An 18,567-nucleotide genomic window follows, 5' to 3' on the forward strand; every position below is an offset into this window, starting at 1 on the left:
CCTGTGGGCATGTGTGTGCCAAGGGCACATGGTGTGCACAGACAGCCCACCCCAGTATACCACTGCAATCTCCACCCCTCCTGACCTCATCCTGCGGGAGAGCTGGGCAGGGCTGGGGAAGAGTCCCACTGTGGAAGCGGGGATGGGCAGGCCCCGCCATCACCCACTCGGCTGGCAGTGCAGCTGGGCAGGGCACAGCTTGTGCTCAGCCCCTCCAGTCTCAGTGTGCTCCTTACCGAGCTGCCTGGTTATCAGGCATCTTCCATGTTGTGTCCACGAGGCTGGGCTTGTGGGCAAAGCGCCATCAGTGGTGGTTTTTGTTTTTGGGGTTTTTTTTTTTTGCATATGTTTGCAATACATAATAATTACATTCATCTTGGGGAACTGCTACATACATATATTACATCTTTTTTTTGTTGTTGTTTTTTTTTAAACCGGGCACTGAACTCAGGATCTTGCTCTTGTGTGGCAGGTGTGGTTCCACTGAGCTGAATCCCCAGCCACACACAGTGCATCTTAATAGTTTTTACTGCCCTCCTGCTTCTCCCCCTCAAGGTCTCCTTCCCATCTCCACCAAGTCCACCTCCCTGTCTCCTATCGTCTATGTTTTGCTCTTTACTTACATGTTGGGTTTCTCATGTAAGAGAAACTATGCAACATTTAAGCTTCTGTGTCTGATTTCACTTAGCACTATGGTCTCAAGAGCCATTCATTTTCCTACAAATGACTCAAATTTATGCTTTACAGCTGAGCAGTACTTCAGTGTATAATACTACATTTTCTTTATCCATTCATCTGTTGATGGACATACAGGTTGCTTCCAAGATTTAATTATTAGTCTGGGATTTAGCTCAGTGGCACCACGCCTGCCTCATAAGCACAAGGTCCTGAGTTTGATTCCTGGTACCAAAAAAAATTTCTAACAAGATTTAACTATTATGAATTGTGCTGCTCTAAACATGAGTATGCATGCATCCCTGTAATGTGATGTCTCTTACCCTTTTGGAAATGTAGCTAAAAGGGGCAATAGATGGGTCAAAAGGAACTACTATACTGATTTCCACAGGGGTTGTACCACGTAGTTTACATTCCCTTCAACAATGTAGAAGGATTCCTTTCCCCCACACCCTTGCCAGCTTGCCAGAGTTTTTTTTGTGCTCATAATGATAACCACTCTTAAGCTCCAGTGACATGTGGTGTCACCAGGTACCCTTTAAGCTTATTCAGGGCCTGCATGCAATTTCAGCCCCTGCCGGACCACACGGCCCTATCTGGCCTCCATTTTTAGCTCGTTTAGGCTAAGCCCTTCTGACTATGGTAAGCACCACCCTGTGTGGAGCTTCTAGGTCTGTGGACTGAGGACATTTTCTATATAATTCACACAGGAACCTGGAGGTGCAATTAGGGAAACGACGCTCATCTGGCTGAGATCAAAAGGTGGAGACAACCTGCTCGGTGCCAAAGCCAGTTCCCCTTCCACTAGATTTACCTTCTTCCAGTGAGCAGCATTGTCTAGTGCAGTAATGGCGAATGTTTTAGAGCTTTCAATGTTACAAACAACCTGCTGCGGTGTGTGCCATAGGTTCGCCACCACTGGTCTAGTGCTAGTAAAGGACAGCGTCAGCATTACGTCCCAGTGCCGTGAGAGTGGTGTAGGAGGAACTTGCATGTCAGACTCTCAAATGTGAGCCTATGAAGCCTAGGCAGACCATACTTTGGGCAAAATTTCCATCTGTGATGGCTTATTTGGTCCCAATCCTCCTGCCCTGACCAGCAGAAATACTCTCCCTAAATTCCCCAGTAATCTCTGCTCTGCTGCTTTCTTGCTATGAGACCTCTGGCAAGTCATTTAATCTGAGCTCTGCTTCCTGACCCACACAGCGGGTGGTGTCTGCACGGACCGTGGGGGCACAGGGCCCTGATGTAGTTATGTGGGAATGTTCAGCCAATGTAGTGCTTTCTCCGTGCCAGCCCCAGCTCTCCCTTGGTGAGGGAAGGTTTTCAGGCATTTCCTGGTCCACCAGCACCGTGGGACTCCCTTGGGTCCAGCTGCAGAGCAGCATTAGAAAATGTTCCTCCCGGTTGGACAAGCACTCACACCTCTCTATGTGCAGAGGGTGCTGGGAAGGAATGACAAACATAGCAGGCCACAGAGGTGGGGAGGCCAGGCAGCCAGGCTCCCCAGCAGGCAAGGACTGTGGCTCCCCTTCCTGCCCTGCTGCCTATCAGTCTCCCAGAAGCTGGAAGCAGAGAGGCTGCCCTGGGCCAGAAACTCTGCCCAGACTCTGCTCACTGTGAGGCCCAGAAGGCCCCTGGACCACTCTCCACCACAAGTGTTTCATGTCTCTTTAGAGGACACTGCTCTGTCCTCCAGTCCCCTGAAATGTCACTCACCTGGAGGACCTGGACTCTTCAAGGATTCTGAGTCAGAGGGAACAAACAGTAGAGAAAGGCCTGGGAACAGCAGCTACAATAGCTTTGGTAGAGGAGGACAGAAAGTTTACCAGAGCTGAAAAGGACACAGAAGCCTTGAGAGCCCCTGGCAGCCTGCCTGGTAGAACAGCTGGGCACCCTGCTCAGAGAGTCAGGCAGTAAACAGCTACAGAAGAGGCAGCCCTGCCATGTGCCACCTGCTGCCAGGCACTGAGGGCACAAGGCAGAGGCTGTGCTAGAGTGCTTGGGATACAAGGGCCCTCTGATAAGAGGACTGTAGAGGTAGCTGGGAGAAGAGGAGCCTCCTTCTGCTGTGCAGGGTGCGGTCAGGGGGCTCCAGCAGAGCAGGTGTCTGCAACAGTGAGAAGCAGCCAGCTAAGCACTGCAGGAAGGAAGAACCAGCCAGAGGGTGCAGAATAGCCAAAAGATCTTTTTTTCCCCCCAATCAAAGGATCCTGAGAACCAACAATACTTTACTTTGCCTAGATAAAAGGGCACCTGGGGAGGAAGTCAGCGTTGAGGTTAGAGAGGAGTCCAGGGTATGACTCAAGGAGGCATCCATACCTGGACAAGAAATTTGGGCCATTCTGCAAGGGAAAGCTGACAGACTTTTAAACAGGAAGGCCTGGGTGGGGTTCTGAGAATGACAACAAATTCTCTCAGAATAAAAATGGCCATGCTAACCATGGCCATTTCCTGGGTGGTCCTGAGCAAACCAGCTTATCTGGGCTTCAGCCTACCCATCTCTTAACACAAAAGGATTAGGTCCCTGCCCCTCCCAAAAGTCCACTCCATCCTCCCATCACAAGTCACTTCTGTACAGCAAGGTACAAGAGCTCCAGACTGGGGCTACAGCGAAAGACAAGGCTGTGGCTCTCCAAAGATGCCCCAGAACAGAGCCTGAAGCTGTTATGTACTATGGGAAGTAATGTGACAGACACAGCCTCCACAGTGCTGTGGGAAGCCAGGCAGGGTCAGAAAAGACTTCCCAGAAGAAGGGTCAGGGCTGACCAGTGGGTCTGAGCTGGGCAGGACCCTCTGAGAAGATGGAGGAAGAAGTGGAAGGGACAGGAATGTCCTCCAGTCCTTTGGACAGTCTTCCAGCCTGTGATTACCAAGTCCATGCTACATGCAGGTGGAATACAAGGTCCTGCTCTCCTGGAGCTCAGCCAAGGGAACACGACCATATCTGGAAGTCACCTTCCTGGGAAGGATGCTGAGCTGACTGGGGGATCCACCAGGGTACCTGCTAGCTGAGTTCGGGCCTGAGAGTGAGGGGACTATAGCCCCAGCACTGGAAACAGGGCATTCTAGGCACAGAAAAAAGCAAGGCAAGGTTCTGACAGGGAAGACCTGAACCTTGGCTGAGAAACACACCAACGGTCGCATGGCGGGGTGCAGCGTGGTATTGGGTGGGATCCAAGTAGCATGGCTGCCGTGGGCACTGCAGAGCCTGGCTTTGTTCTGGTAGGATGCCATTGGAGGACAGGATAAGAGGGCTGTTATACAGAGCAGGGGAAGGGTAGGAGTGGCTGGCCAGGTAGGGGTTGAAAGGAACAGGTGGAGCTGGGCTGCATCTTGGAAGAGAGCTGGTGGGACTGATGGGCAGACTAGAGGGTGGGGGCAGGGACAGGCCCTGGACGCCCAGCCAGAGTGACAGTGCTGGGATGCTTGGCTGGACTCTGCCCAGACCCCATTTGCATGCAGCTGCTTCTCTGAGGAAGTGTGGGCAATCTAGGACTCGGAGACCAGCCAGAGCTGGCAGAGGGCTTCTGGCACGTTGGGATGCTGAAACACGTGGCTCTCACCTGCCCCCTCGAGGGCCAGCTCACTCATGTCTCCAGCCAGCTTCCGCACGCTCACTGCCTCTGAGTCGCCCTGGATGTCAGGGACTGCGTTCCGACGGCCTGTCCGGTCACAGGAGATGAAGTCCGAGTAGGAGGACTCGACCTCCATCATGCCTGTCGCATCGCTCTCAGGCCTGCGGGCACAGGAGGGCAGAGGTGAGGCATGGATGTCTTCTGACAAAATGACAGTTACTCCCTTTTTCACTGACGACAAAGCAGAAAGCATAAAAAAGGACAAAAAATAAACTAAGTCATTCATAATTCTATACCCAGAAAAACCACCATCATCTTCAAGTACATACACTGAGTCTTTTTTCTAGGATTACAGACAAGCACAAGTCGTGTATCAACATCACATGCGGCACTGGATAGGTGCAGTGGATGTAGCCACGGGTCAGCCTTGGTCCCTACCTGCAGGGCTTACAATCCAGAACACGCCTCCTTGGCTCCTACCCTGCCCCCACCCCCAGCTGCAACACTCTCTCCCTCCCCAGGTGCCCTCTCATCTGGCAAAAGAACTTCCAGGATGGAGGCTGCATCAAACTACCAAGTACCTAAGTACTTAGTACCTAGTACCATGGCTCTCAGGGAGAATACAGGGTGGGGCGACTGCCAAGATCTGACCAAGCGTGGGGTCAGGAAGCGATGTTTCACCTGCCATCAGAGGGTGACCAGGCGTGATGCAGATGAAGAGTAAGAGGCAGAGAATTACAAGAGGAGGGAACAGCCAGGCATGGTGGTGCACACCTGCAGACCTTGGGAGGCTGAGGCATGAGGACTGCCACAAGTTTGAGGCCAACCTGAACTACATAGTGAGACCCTGTCTCAAAAAAAACCAAAAAGGAACAGCAAGTGTGGAATGCTCTGAGGAAGGAAAGCATGGCAGGCTAGAATATGCAGGAGAACACAGGTCTCCAAGAACACCACTAGGGTGGGCAGGGCCAGAGCATATCTGACTCCTGAACCCTGAGGGAGGTTGGGCCAGGTCACGATTGATCAGCTGTGCACTTTCAAAGTTGGCCTGAGTATCTGGGTAGAGCCGGGCCTGGAAAGGAGTAAGACAGGAGGCTCCTGTGGAGTCTGGGTACAGACAGTGGTGGTGAGACACCTTATACATATAATACGGAGATGAGATCAACAGGCCTGTGTTTGACTGATGGCAAATTCGGGTTTTTGACACAAATAAGTAAGAAAATAGAAGTCTGGCTCCCTGAAATAGGGAATAGCAGAAGAGTATCAGAGAAGGTAGGTGGAAATTAGGAGTTCTAGTTTGCCACACTAGCTTTGAGGCGCTTGTGAGCCCTCCAAGGGGGAGGAATAGAAGAGGTACATTGGCCAAACAGGCCAGAGTGCAGGAGAGACAGGTTATGATATTAGAAACTATTACTTCCAGGTGATGGTTAGCAGCTTTGGTGAGTGATAATACAGCCTAGAGAGGGAATAGAAGAAAATTACATACACAGAAAGGAGCCATATACTTCAAGAATTACTGGGCAGTTTGGGGATATAGCTGTGTAGTAGAGTGCTTGCCTAGCACCCACAAGGCCCTGGGTTCCATCGCCGCTGCAAGGAAAAAAATTACCAGGATATCATACCACAGGCTGTGCTTTATAGACTATTCTCTGGCCCTTTCTGGGCCTCAGGTTTCCCATTTGCAAAATCAAGATGGGAGCCACAATTTGGTGCGGGACAATTCTCCCTACCTCCAGCAGATGGCGCACACTGCCTATCTTTCTGAGTTGCCTTCAGGGCCATTGCTCTGGTTACAGCTCCCTAGCTTCTGAACTAAAGAACTCTCAGAGATGGTTCCGTTTGCAGGTCAGTTTCACTCCTCTCCCTCTAAAGAAACTGCTCAAAGCTTCAGAACAGGGGAATGGCCTGTTGCAATAATGTTAACAGTAACAACAAGTACAAATTATGACAACAATGCTAACAGTAAGAGTAAAGGTGCCACCACCAGGTGCTCATGCTTTACATATATCACTCACTTAATGGTCACCACAGCCCTCTGTGGTAAGTTTATAACCATGACTCAGAAACGTCTCAGGCAGACACTATGGCTCACAGGCCCAGGCTTTTCCTCTACATCATACCTGCTGCCCATGGGAAGGGTCAGACCCTGAGCAGGCTACAGAGCCAGTTTCCTAGTTCTTTTCCTCCAACTAAAATATTAGCCCCATGAGAATAGGGATTTTTTTTGGGGGGGTCTGGATTTTTACCAAGTCAAACTGAAAGGCCTAATCATGACAGCTTAGCTAGCATACAGACTGAGCATGACCATTTTTGGTCACCCAGATTCTCCAAACATTGTCTGGTAAAGAGCAAGCACCCCATAAATACTCCTTGGATTAAATTTCTATCTATCCATCCTTGACTCCCACTACCTATCTGTGAGGATGATGGAGCTGCTCCTTCTCAGGAGTACTAGGAATGGCCTCTGTCCATCACAGAGCACTGCACTGCTGTTCTGGTCTGCTGTCTCCAGGATCTGACACCATGGGATGGAGGTACAGGCTCCTCTGAAAGGTCACCCTCTTGCTGGAAGCCTCCTGTGGCTCAGCTCCGACCTGGCCCTCGGCCATCATCCTGTAGGACCTCAGAAGCTGCCCGGGCAGGAAGCCTCCCCTTTGGCACACAGTGGTTCCAAGTATAGGTCTGGGGCTCTCCAATCCAGAGCACACACATTGTTTCACTGATCTCCCACATTTATATTTTTCTACATTCATCATCTGCTCTTTAAAGCCAATGGCAAATGAGGAAATGAAATAATCCTCAGACTTGAAAACTGGGCCCCAAAATGGTCACTCTCAAGCCCTGCAACTAGGGCAAGGGATTTAGCTCAGTGGTTCTGCCTCCTGCCCCACAAACGCAAGGTCCCGAGTTTGATCCCCGGTACCAAGAAAAAAAAAAAAAAAACCCTGCTACTGAGATATAAACTGCTCTGAGGAGTGGCTTATTGTTCAAGAAACTTCAACCTTTTTAATATCCTGGAGCCACTAAATCAGTGTATCATAATTCATTCTAAGGAAACAATCCAAGTTGTAGATGAAGATAAATGTAAAAGATGTTCATCACAGCATTATTAAAACAAGCAAAAGCTAGACAGGAAAAATGAGTTCTTAAATAGACACGTCAAATGTCCTAAATGGGCACAGAGAAATATATACACATACAATTTTTTTTTTTTTTTAGTTCCAGGGGTCAAACTTGGAACCTTGTGCTTACAAGGCAGGTGGTGGAACCACTGAGCTAAATCCCCAGCTCACATATAACTGATTTGTACCAAGTGAAATACCATTAAGGAATTAAAATAATGTTTGTAAATATTTTTTTAAAGACATAGGAAAGAAGTTCAGATATATTATTAAATGAAAAAGATCTCAAGCATACAATTAAATTAAATTGTATTTAAATTTAAAGTTGGGGGCCAGGGATTTAGCTCAGTGGTTCTGCCACCTCCCTTGCAAGTGCAAGTTCCTGAGTTCGATCCCCAGTGCTACACACACACACAAAAGTAAATTTAAACTTGGGCTGGGGATTTAGCTCAGTGGTTCCCCTGCGTGCCTCACAAGTGCAAGTTTCTGAGTTCCAGTACCCAAAAAAATTTAAGTGATTTAAAATATTTTTATGTTTTCTAAACTTTTTACAGTGAAAGCATTTATTTCTTTCTTTATTTATATTTATGGTGCTGGGAACAAAACCCAAGGCCTTATGCATGCGAGGCGGGCTACCACTGAGCCACATCCCCAGCCTCTTAACTAAGTGTGTGAGCATACAGTATAAAACCCGAAAGACAAAAGGAAAGTCACAGCACGCAGTCTTCTTACTGCCCCATCCCACACAGCCTCTCCAAGATGCTTTGTGCACTTCCAGAGGTAGTCTATGTAATATATAAATTCCCTCCTTCCCCTTTTCTTTTATTTAAAAAAAGATTTTATTTTCCACCTTGCTTTCTTCATTTAAAAACAGTCTTAGAAATAATTTCAGACTACCTGAAACCACTCACTGTGATTAGATCAAAACACTTGGGGAAACAAAAAAATCCAAGGTCCAAATAGACTTAAATTTTTCTTTTTATCAATGGCGTGATATTTTGTTGTCTCACTGCTGTCAACTGATTTAATTACTTCCCTACTGATGGACTCTGAGATTGTTTCCATAAAAGTAAGATTACAATGGATGTGGTGGGCACATCTGTAATCTCAGCACTCTGCGAGGCCGAGGCAGGAGGATCACAAGTTTGAACCCAGCCCAGACAACTCAGCAACTTAGTGAAATCCTGTCTCAAAATTGTAGGGAATGTGTGAAGGTCCTGGGTTAAATCCCCAGTACCACCAAGAAAAAAGAGGTAAAACTGCCACATCAAAGGATCTGTGAATTTTTTTTATTGTGATTAAGCTTTGCCAAATTTTCCTCCTGAGAGGCTTTTAAAATTCTTTCAGTCCATTTTGTGCTAAGGCAAAATATCTACACTAGGTAATCTGCAAAGAATACAAAATTTTTTCACAGTTCTGGAAGTTGGGAAGTCAAAGATCAAGGTGCTGGAATCTGCTCAGGGCTGCCCGCTGCGTTCCTGTTCCGGGAGAACGCTGTGCTCTCAGCGTGTGGGAGGTAGGTGCGCAGGAGGGGCGGATGCTCAGTCAGGTACCTGTCTGCCGCGCATAATGAATGCGTTCACGATGAGCTGGCACTCGTACATGACACATCTTCAATCTGCTTTTTTTCCACAAGAGCGCGTGATCTCATCAGCTCTTAAAGACCCCGCCCCTTCAATACTATCTCTCTGGCGACTCCCGCATTTCGAGGGCACGCTCAAACCACAGCTCTTCCCCTTAGATTTGTGTGAGGAGCACAGTGCCACGCCACGTCCTTACCAATGCTGTTTCGCCTGTAATCTAAAGGGTGAAAACAGAAGCTGGTTGTTTCAGTTTGCGTTGCTGTGAGTAAAGCACAACATGAAAAATGTGCATTTTCTTTTCAATCCCTCTTTCCCTTTTTAAATGGACTATAGGGTTTTTTTCTTATTGATGTGTAGGATTTCTTCAGTCTAATGCTCTCCCCAGCTGAGTTATTTCGACCACCCCAGGACTTTTTATGGGAATCTTTTGCTTAAGAGGAGTTGATCTTTGACTGTTTTTTAGCATTTCTCTCCCAACACAGTTTTATATTCATACAAACGGATCCATATTTTATTTTATGGCTTCTGGGTTTTGGAGCATACTTAGAAATGTCTTCCTCACTCTAAGATTAGTAATGAATTCTCTCATTCATTTCTATTACTTTCATGGCTTCATTTTTCATATTTAAATCTTAGATTATTATTCTACAAAGTATGAGTTACAGATCCACCTTAATTTTTTGCACCTATCTCAAAATCATTTGTGAAATAACCAATCATTTCTTCATTGACTTGAACATTCACCATTATTATATAAAAAATGTGTATCTGGGTCTGTTTCTGAACCCTTTGGTCTCTTACTGGTCAAATGTCCTTGAGTAGTGTGTTTGTTTTGTGCTGGTGGAGATAAAATATAGGGTCTCACACCTGTTAGCCACTCTCACCGAGCCACATCCCAGCCCTAACATCATTTTATATTAATTATACATATGTGAGTTTTACACATTTTAATTTCTTTAATAATCTCCTTCCCAGGCCAGGGATTTAGCTCAGTAGTCCTGCTGCCTGCCTTGAAAGTGCAAGGTCCTGAGTTTGATCCCCGGTAGCAAAAATAATAGTAATAATAATAATGATCCCCTTCCCATGAGGGTGAGAGTATCCTGAAGTGCTAGTCCAATGCCTGGCACATGTGCACTTCGCACTTACTGAGTAAAATGACACATAACTCCTGCTCCTGACCAGCAAGGCTAGATCCTGCACGTGTTCCCTTGTGTAACTCAACGCACGTGTGAGTAGGTGCTACTGTAAATCCCTACTTTAGAAATGAGGAAACGGGGGCGTAAAGAGTAAAATGACTTTCTTCAACCTCACAGAATATCTTTCTCCTAGTTCTGGAGAACCAGAACCACCCCCCCACCCCGCCATCCTCTGCTCCCTCCTGCGGTGTCTCCTCTCGTCTTGTATGCGTCTCACCCTCTCCTGTGACATCACCTTCCATTCATTCAGCACTGATTCTCTCACTGTGACGATGCAGGTATCCAACAGGACAGAGAACAGAATTACCTCCCTCTCCTCCAGTACTCTCATTCCTTCTTTCTCTTAGTCAAAAGCCCCTTCCACAATCCATTGCCCACATCAAAACCCTGAAACCCTTAGCTCATGCCTCACCTCAGCTTCTTCCTCAGAAGGAAAGGGGTGTCGGGGATCCTGAACCACAGGCTCAATCACCAGCTTTGATAATTTCTCTGCAAAATATGGCAAGTCCTACCTCCCATTTACTCCACACAGCCAGGCCTTGGTCGGTTAGTTATTATCTCCGCCTGGCCCAGTTCTCTTATCTGGTCTTAACTTTCTCTTATCTGGTCTTCTTACCTCTAGATTACTTATCTATTTCCCACTTCTCCCTCCCCAAATCATCCTCAGGATCTCTGCCTTCCCTTTGGGGGCATTTCTAAAAGGCAGTCAGCTCATTCATGCCCAGCTCAAAAGTCTTCAGTGATTAAAAAGAACAAGATACAGCCAGGCATAGAAATGCATGTCTGTAATCTCAGCACTAGAAGACTGAGGCAGGAGGATAACCACAATTTCAAGACAAGCCTGAACTACATAGTAAAACCCTGTTCAAAAAACAAAGAAAGAAAAAAAGAACAAAGCAGATCAGCTGGGTGTGGTGGCACACGCCTATAACCCCAGAACTCAGGCTGAGGCAGGAGGATCACTGAAAGTTCTAGTTCAGCCTATAGTGATTTATAGGAAGACACTGTCTCAGAAAACAAAAAATGCTCTCAATAAATATTTATTTATCTGTCCTGACACAGGGGTATTCTGTCTTTTCTCTTCTGGTTGTTTATATCCCATGGCCTGTTACATATCTCCAGCCAAGGGATAGCTTTGAGGCATTCAGGAATATCACAGGGCCTGGCCCACAGCAAATTCTCAGGAAATAGCTATTCAATTAATGAAGAGTTTGTGGTAGAACATAACTGAAAGGGACCCCAGAGCTCAACCAGACAATCATTTCAGTTAGAGAAATGGAGGCTAAGAAAGGGACAGTGCCTTGTCCATGGTTCCTGAATCTGGGGGTCCAAACTCTAGTCCAGAGATCCTTCTCCCATACCGCACTGCCCTCAGGGGACTGGGGTGACACCCCAGATCTCTGAGGCAGGGGTGCACTGTGGCAGAAGGGATCTAGTGCTGCAGTCCAGTCCAGCTCCCTACTAACTGTGAGACTGGACAACTTCTACCACAGCACCTTGGGAGCAGCAGTAACAGCTCCTATTCATGGGCTACTGGGAAGATCAAGGGGGACAATGATGCTTAAAGAGCAGGCTAAGTTACATGGAATGTGAGAAGTAGACAATAAAACATTAGTGTGGTCCATGTGTGGGGTGAGTTGTCAGTAAAAATTTCCTTTGGGCATTTAACTCTTTGTTTTTTTTACTCTGTTAGTGGTGCTATGGAAGCCCAGAACTTAGACCTCCCTCTGTGCTTTCTGCTGCTAGGTGCTAAGTTCCACAAAAGTGGGTGACCCGGCTGGCATGAATACTGTAATACCTGGAGGCCTAGAACACAGCTGAGGTTTAATGACTGTCTGATGAATCAGTACATGGTAGATGCTCTAGATTCCAAGGCAGAAGGAGCAAAGGATGTGCAGTACTGCATCACAGTGGCCAAAGGTCCACTTCCTAAGAATAACTTCCTCTCTCCTAGCTTCCTTTCCCCCATCTGAATAATAAAGGTTGAAATGCAATCTCTACATCTCTTCCAGTAATAACAATTCATTCATTCCTTGTCTACTGAGCACCCTCTCTATGCCAGGCACTGTGCCAGGTGTGAGATGTACTGACTGGAGACTAAACAAGACATTTACAATCTGACAAGAAAAAGCCACTGAACAAGCTAACCAGTCTCTCATGGCAGATTATGGTGTGTGCTATGCAAGGAGAGGAGAGGGTTCTCAGCTGTGCAGATGGTTCAATTCGAGGTGCTATGGTCAGAGAAGGCTTCCTTGAGGAGGTGGCTGTGGGATAGAATCACAGAAAAAGTGGGTAGAACATGGTCCAGGCAGAGCTAACAGCCAATCCAAGTCTAACATCTCCCATCTAACATCTTCTATCTCAACTTGAGACCCCAGGAGATTTGGGGCCTCCGTGGAAGTCTGCATGCTTGTAGGGCATGTGACTGAACACCCAGAATGGGAGGGAAGAGCCCAAACTTCGAGGGAGGAGCTTATATATGTGCTGGCCTCAGGCCCTCTAGCCTGGGTCAGGGGCTGCAGCACCAGCAGGTGCTTGACCGGGGCATGTCAGGTTTCCCCACAGGAAGCCACTACTCCCTTGGGCTTTATTATTCTCCTCAGTTTGTAAACTGAAGAGGCTGCGGGCTCTGCCAAGAGCTACACGGTCTGTTCCAAGTCTGTAGCTATTAGTCCTCATCCGTTAGGCAGATTCCATTACAGCTCCAAACTATTTTCCAAATATACTTGAAAGGTCACTTCCTGTTTTTTTTCTTCCTTTTAAAAAATTAAATATTTTCAGAAACCATACAAAAAGCAAACAGACTTTGCAGAGGACATGGAGTATAAGAGCGAGACTTGGCCCCATGGATGAGGCTCCTTAGGGATTAGCAAAACGCTCTGTAAGGTTTCTCTGAGCAAAGAAAGGCAGTGGACACCTGATGGAAATGCTAGGGTCTACTGAACAGCACAACAGCATTCATTCACCAAAATCAAAGAGCAGCACTTCTCTCTGTGATGGGAAGCCAGAACCAGAGTAGCACTGAAGTGAGCAGAAAAGGCAGGGCCCAAATGGAGCACACTCTGAGAAGCAGGGCCACTGGATGCACCAAAGCTCTCTTAGTGCCTTCGGAATGCCACCTGCACAGCACCACCAGCGGGAAGCCTGTCTCCTGACAGCACAGAGCCTGCTGCCCATTTAAAGAGTGGTCCTGGGTGAGGCTTTGTTCAGAGACAGAGGGCCAGGCTCTGGCCTGTGTCCTGAAGGCTCAGACTCCGCTGGTCCAGGTGCAGGTGGCGATCAGATGTGCTTTGGGAGGTGGCACAGTGACGAGGCAAAAGCAAGGTGCTGTAGCCAGACAAGGTCCTCAGTGACCCTCACCCTGCCAGGCCCCGTGGACCTTTCTGTCCTCTTCCAACTTCCTTCTTCTCAAACTACTTTCCTTGGGGCTTCTAGACATCACAACCTCTGGCTCTCTGCAACCTGGCTGGAGGCTCCAGACAGGCGCCCCCTTTATGTGACAGACTCTACCCCAGGATCCAGTCCTATTCCATATTTGCTCCCTAGAAGTTTTCATCCTTTCCCTCATATAATATTTGTCCATCACTGAAAAAGCCCCAAGCCTTGCTAAAGCTCTGGATTTGCAAACCGCACTGCTCATTTTGTGGTGTTAGCACTGCAAACTTCCAAGTGTTCAGTCACCAGCCTGCTTCTGCCCAGGCTTTCCCAGCTCAGGGAAGACGCCACCATCTCTCTAGGCTGTTGGAGCTGGGAACCTGGAGTCATTCTTGATCCTCCTCCACTCCCACCACTCACATACAACTTGTCCCCAGGTCTTCTCATTTCTACTTAGAAAATAGAGCTTGCATTTGCCTACCCGCTCCTCTGTGTGCACCACTGAGCTCTATCACGGTTCACCTGGACACCTGCAGAGACCTTCACTGTGCTCCTATACCCTCTCATCCCTAACCCAAGGCTGGCTTCCTACACAGCCAGAGTGATGTTTGCACAACAGAAACTGGGCCATGGGATTCCCCAGTTTCCCTCACCTCTGACATTCTCCATTCCACAATGAACAGGATCCAGATCTGACCCTGCCTTCCTCTGCAACCTTTCATCTCATTCCCACTCTCTTCTTGGCCCATTCTGTTCTGACCACAATAGTTTCTCACTAACTCCTCAAACCCAATCTAAGTCCTGACCTCAAGGCCTCTACTCAACTATTCACTCTACCTGCAACATTCTCTGCCCTCTGCTCTCTACAGAGCATTTAAGTGGATTGGCAGAATCCTGGCCTTGGGTTTTATAATGTTCCTGCTCTAAGACCTATAAGGCAGGCCTCCAGAGCTACTCAGCACCCGCTGTGCATATCAAGAAAGCCTTGGGCTCAGCAGCCTGGATGCTAACATAACATAGTAGACACAGCAAGGGCTTTAGAGTTTCACCTCTGCACCTATAGCTGGACCATATGGTTACTAAGCGCCTTACCCCTGGCCTTAAACACAGACGTGAGAATTAACCAAAGCTCACATTTATGGCCTTACTGCATGCCAAGCTGTACGAAGTACCTTACAGACATTATCTCTCTTAATTTTACACTAGCACTAAGAAATAGAAAGCATTATTTTTACTGTTTTACAGAAGAAGTAGCTGGGGAGCAGAGAGGTTAGCTTATTCAAAGTCATATGTCTAGTGCATTGCATAGGGATCAAGGCTGTAAAGCATGGAGATGAATTAGCATTGTGTTTGGCATCTATCTAGTAAGGATTTGTTAAAAAGTCCATTCCTTTTTCTGTCTTTTTCCCACCCCCCATACCTCCAGTCCCTGACCTCATTATAAACCATTTCTGAACACAAGAGCAAGAAGCAAGAAAATCCCAACAGAACATTCTACCATGCTGGCCGAAACAAACACCCATGTGCACCTATCAAATGACCAATGCTGTTGAACATTTTTTTTGTGTGTATGTATTTACTGTGTTTCTTCAACTGAGAAGTATGTAATCATCTCAGATGCCCATTTTTTGATTGGGTCTTTAAGTTTGGGGGCTTTGATTTTTTTCAGTTCTTTATATATTCTAGTTATCACATTTTTGTCTGAGTAACAGCCAGCAAATATTTTTTCCCCACTCTGTTGGTGGTTTCTTTTGCTGTGCAGAAGCTTTTTAATATGATGAGATCCCAGTTGTTGATTCTTTGTGGTATTTCCCATGCAACTGGGGTTTTGTTCATCAAGTCTTTACCTATACTTACGTCTTCAAGGGTTCTACCTATTCCCTCTTCCAGCAGATTTAGCGTTTCTGTTTTAATATTTAGATCTTTGATCCATTTTGATTTTAGTTTAGTGCATGGTGAGACACATGGGTCTAGTTTTAATCTTCGGCATGTAGATAGCCAGTTTTTTCAGCACCATTTATTAAAGAGTCTGTCTTTCTTCTGGTGAAGGTGTTTGGCCCCTTTGTCAAAGATGAGGTGGCTGAGTGTGTTTGAAGTTGTTTCTGCATCTTCTAATCTGTTCCACTGATCCTCGGTTCTGTTATTTGCCAGCCCCATGCTGTTTTTACCACAGTAACTTTGCAGTATAATTTCAAGTAGGGATTGTGATGCTTTTTGCCTTGCTCAGAGTTGCTTTTGCTATTATACATCTCTTCTGGTGCCAAATGAGTTTTAGGAAAATTTTTTTCTAATTCTGTGAGGTATGATACTGGTATTTTGATTAAATTTGTATAACAATTTTGGGAGTATGGCCATTTTTACTATGTTGGATCTTCCTACCCATGAGCAAGAAATAGCTGTCCATTTTCTAATATCCTCTTCTATCTCCTTTTTCAGAGTACTGAAGATGCAAATCACAACAATGCTTACTTCAGAAAGAATGGCTATTATTAAGAAATTAACCAGTAACAAATGCTGGCAGAGGTGTGGGAAAAAAGGAACCCTTCTCCACTGTTAGTGAGAGTACAGACTGGTGCAACCACTGTGTAAACTGGGATGGAGATTCCTCAAAAAACTCGGGCTAGAGGTTCCATTTGACCCAGCCATCCCCCTTCTTTGTATTTCCAGAAAGAGTTAAAATCATCACACCACAGCAATATATGCACACCCATGTGTACAGCAGCACAGGTTGTAACAGCTAAATCTTGGAAACAGCCCAAATGCTCATCAGCCAATGAATGGATAAAGAAGATGTGAATTTTTTTTATACAACAGAATACTACTCAGCCATAAAGAATGACAAATTGAAGACATTTCTAGGTAAATGGATGCACCTTGAGATCACACTCTGAAGTGAAATAAATCAAGACACATATATGTAAATATCATACTTTCTCTGGTGTGAGACAGAAACTGAAAGCATAAATAAGGATCAAAATATATAACAGATATTGTGAAATAGGAAGAAAAAATTTAAATGGGAAGTGGCACAAGGAAGGGAGAGGGCAAAGGAAGAAAGGGAAGAAGGAAAAAATGAGAAAAGAATAAATGGAAACAAAGCTTTTGTAAAAAAAAGGGGAAGAAAGGTTGAAGGGAGGGGAGGGGAATGGGAAAAAAATAAGAATCAAGATATACCACGTTCCATATGATGAATGTGATAACTATGTATATTTAAATTGTACCAATAAACTTAATTAACAAAAACGATCAGACACATTTTACTCATGCTCAAGCAAAATTCTATTTTAGATTTTCAGCTGGAGGTAAAATGCTTCAGAGTTTTATAGCTAAATTCTATTTTTTGGAATTGAACTTCACAGTAATGGTGAAAATAATTACTTTGGGGTACAAATCTTACAACTCTCACCTCCTTGGCAGCTATAGCTGTGCCAAGGCAAAGCTATTATTTCATATAGGACTGGAAACTGGAAATGCGACACAAACTCTCTCTAAACCATGAGAGGCTTTGCTTCGATGGCGGTCTCTGGAACAAAGTACAATAGTCCAACTGGACTTTTGCTTGACGGCCAGCATGTGGGTCTCCCAGCCCTCCTGCTGTTTACATGTGACCTAAGTTCAGGGTGGGCTCTGCTACAAAGCAAGGTTCCCAAAGAGTGGCAGCCTCCATCTACTGTGAAAGGAGAGGCAGGAAGGGAAAATGAGGTCACTTCCAAGCAGGCTGCCAAAGGTCCAGGATCTGGGTTGGGCTCCAGTGCTGCCAGTGCAGGCTGGATGCCTCTGGGCATAGTTCTTCCCCCTCCAACCTCAGGGGTCTCAAGGCAAATGAGGGGTAAACTGGTCTTCTCTGTGGTGGTTGTGAAACATGTCTACAAATTCTTTGACACTCCTGCCAAGAGTGGAGTCTAATTTGAATCCTCTTGAATGAGCTGGCCTTGGTGACTAACAACTTTTTTCCCTGTAGTGCTGGGAAGGAAAACAGGGCCTTGCATATATTAGGAAAGTGCCCTGCCACTGAGCTATGTCCACAACTCCTGACTGGCTTCCAACAAATTAAATACAACACAAGTGATGCTGTGTGATTTCTAAGATGAAGTTAGAAGGGGCCATACAACTTCTACCTGGCTCTCTCAGAGGACACCTGCCTTGGGAGTTCAAACAACATGTAGAAATCTGAGGTTGCCATGCTGTGAGGAAGTCCAACCTAGCGCATGAAGTAACCACATGAAGAGGGCCTGAGCTGGCATGGACAGAGACATAGCTGGCCAGCTTTTGGCTGCACAAGCCCCTTGCTGTTCCAGTTCCAGCTATTGCCTAACTAAAACTGCATAAGAGATCTAAGCCAGAATTACCCAGCCAAGCTTTCCCCAAACTCCTGAGCCACAGAAACTATAAAAGACAATACAGCCGGGCATGGTGGCGCACACCTGTAATCCCAGAACTTGGGAGGCTGAGGCAGGAGGATCGCTGTGAGTTCAAGACCAGCCTGGGCTACATAGTGAGTTCCAGGTCATTTTCAACTACATAGTGAGACCCTGTCTCAAAAAAAAAACCAACCCCCCCCCAAAAAAAAAGACAATACAGTAAATTACTGCCACTGTTTTACACTACCAAGTATTGGGGGTGATGTGTTATGCCGCAGTACATAACTAGAGCAATCTCTACTTCCAGCTCAGGGCCTCCTCTCCAGTTCTTCTAGAATTCTATAAAAAGCATCCCCAAGTTACCAGGCGTGGTGGCACATGCCTGTAATCCCAGCACTCGGGAGGCTGTGACAGGAGGATTGCTGTGAGTTTGAGACCAGCCTGGGCTACACAGTGAGTTCCAGAGCAGTCTGAACCATGTAGTGAGACCCTGTCTCAATAAATAAATAAATAAAATAAAAAGCATCCCCCAAATATGTTATAGAGAATGAAATGAAGCCAGATATTATCTTCACAATATTCATTTATTCATTCAACAAAACTTTACTGATCACTCAATGTGTACCAAGCTTGGAACTAGATACCCCAGATACAAAAACAAGACAACACAATTATAT

At 46.3% G+C, this 18,567-nt stretch overlaps 1 protein-coding gene across 3 annotated transcripts in view; it reads right to left on the reverse strand.

Moving 5' to 3' along the window:
* The window catches only part of Pkig (cAMP-dependent protein kinase inhibitor gamma), a 40,558-nt gene that overhangs the window by 1,289 nt on the left and 20,702 nt on the right, over positions 1-18,567 (reverse strand). For 2 of the 3 annotated variants that reach the window (XM_010631463.3, XM_010631464.3), the window contains one exon: positions 4,242-4,414. In XM_010631463.3, the coding sequence (XP_010629765.1) occupies positions 4,242-4,392 (151 nt within the window). In that variant the 5' untranslated portion in view covers positions 4,393-4,414. Of the gene's footprint in view, positions 1-4,241; positions 4,415-12,302; positions 12,419-18,567 lie in introns of all 3 variants that reach the window. The other variant, XM_010631462.3, reaches the window with a different exon arrangement.

The sequence above is a fragment of the Fukomys damarensis genome, unplaced genomic scaffold, assembly GCF_012274545.1.
Source record: "Fukomys damarensis isolate Sample0158 unplaced genomic scaffold, DMR_v1.0_HiC HiC_scaffold_22, whole genome shotgun sequence".
In the NCBI taxonomy this organism is placed as follows: domain Eukaryota; kingdom Metazoa; phylum Chordata; class Mammalia; order Rodentia; family Bathyergidae; genus Fukomys; species Fukomys damarensis.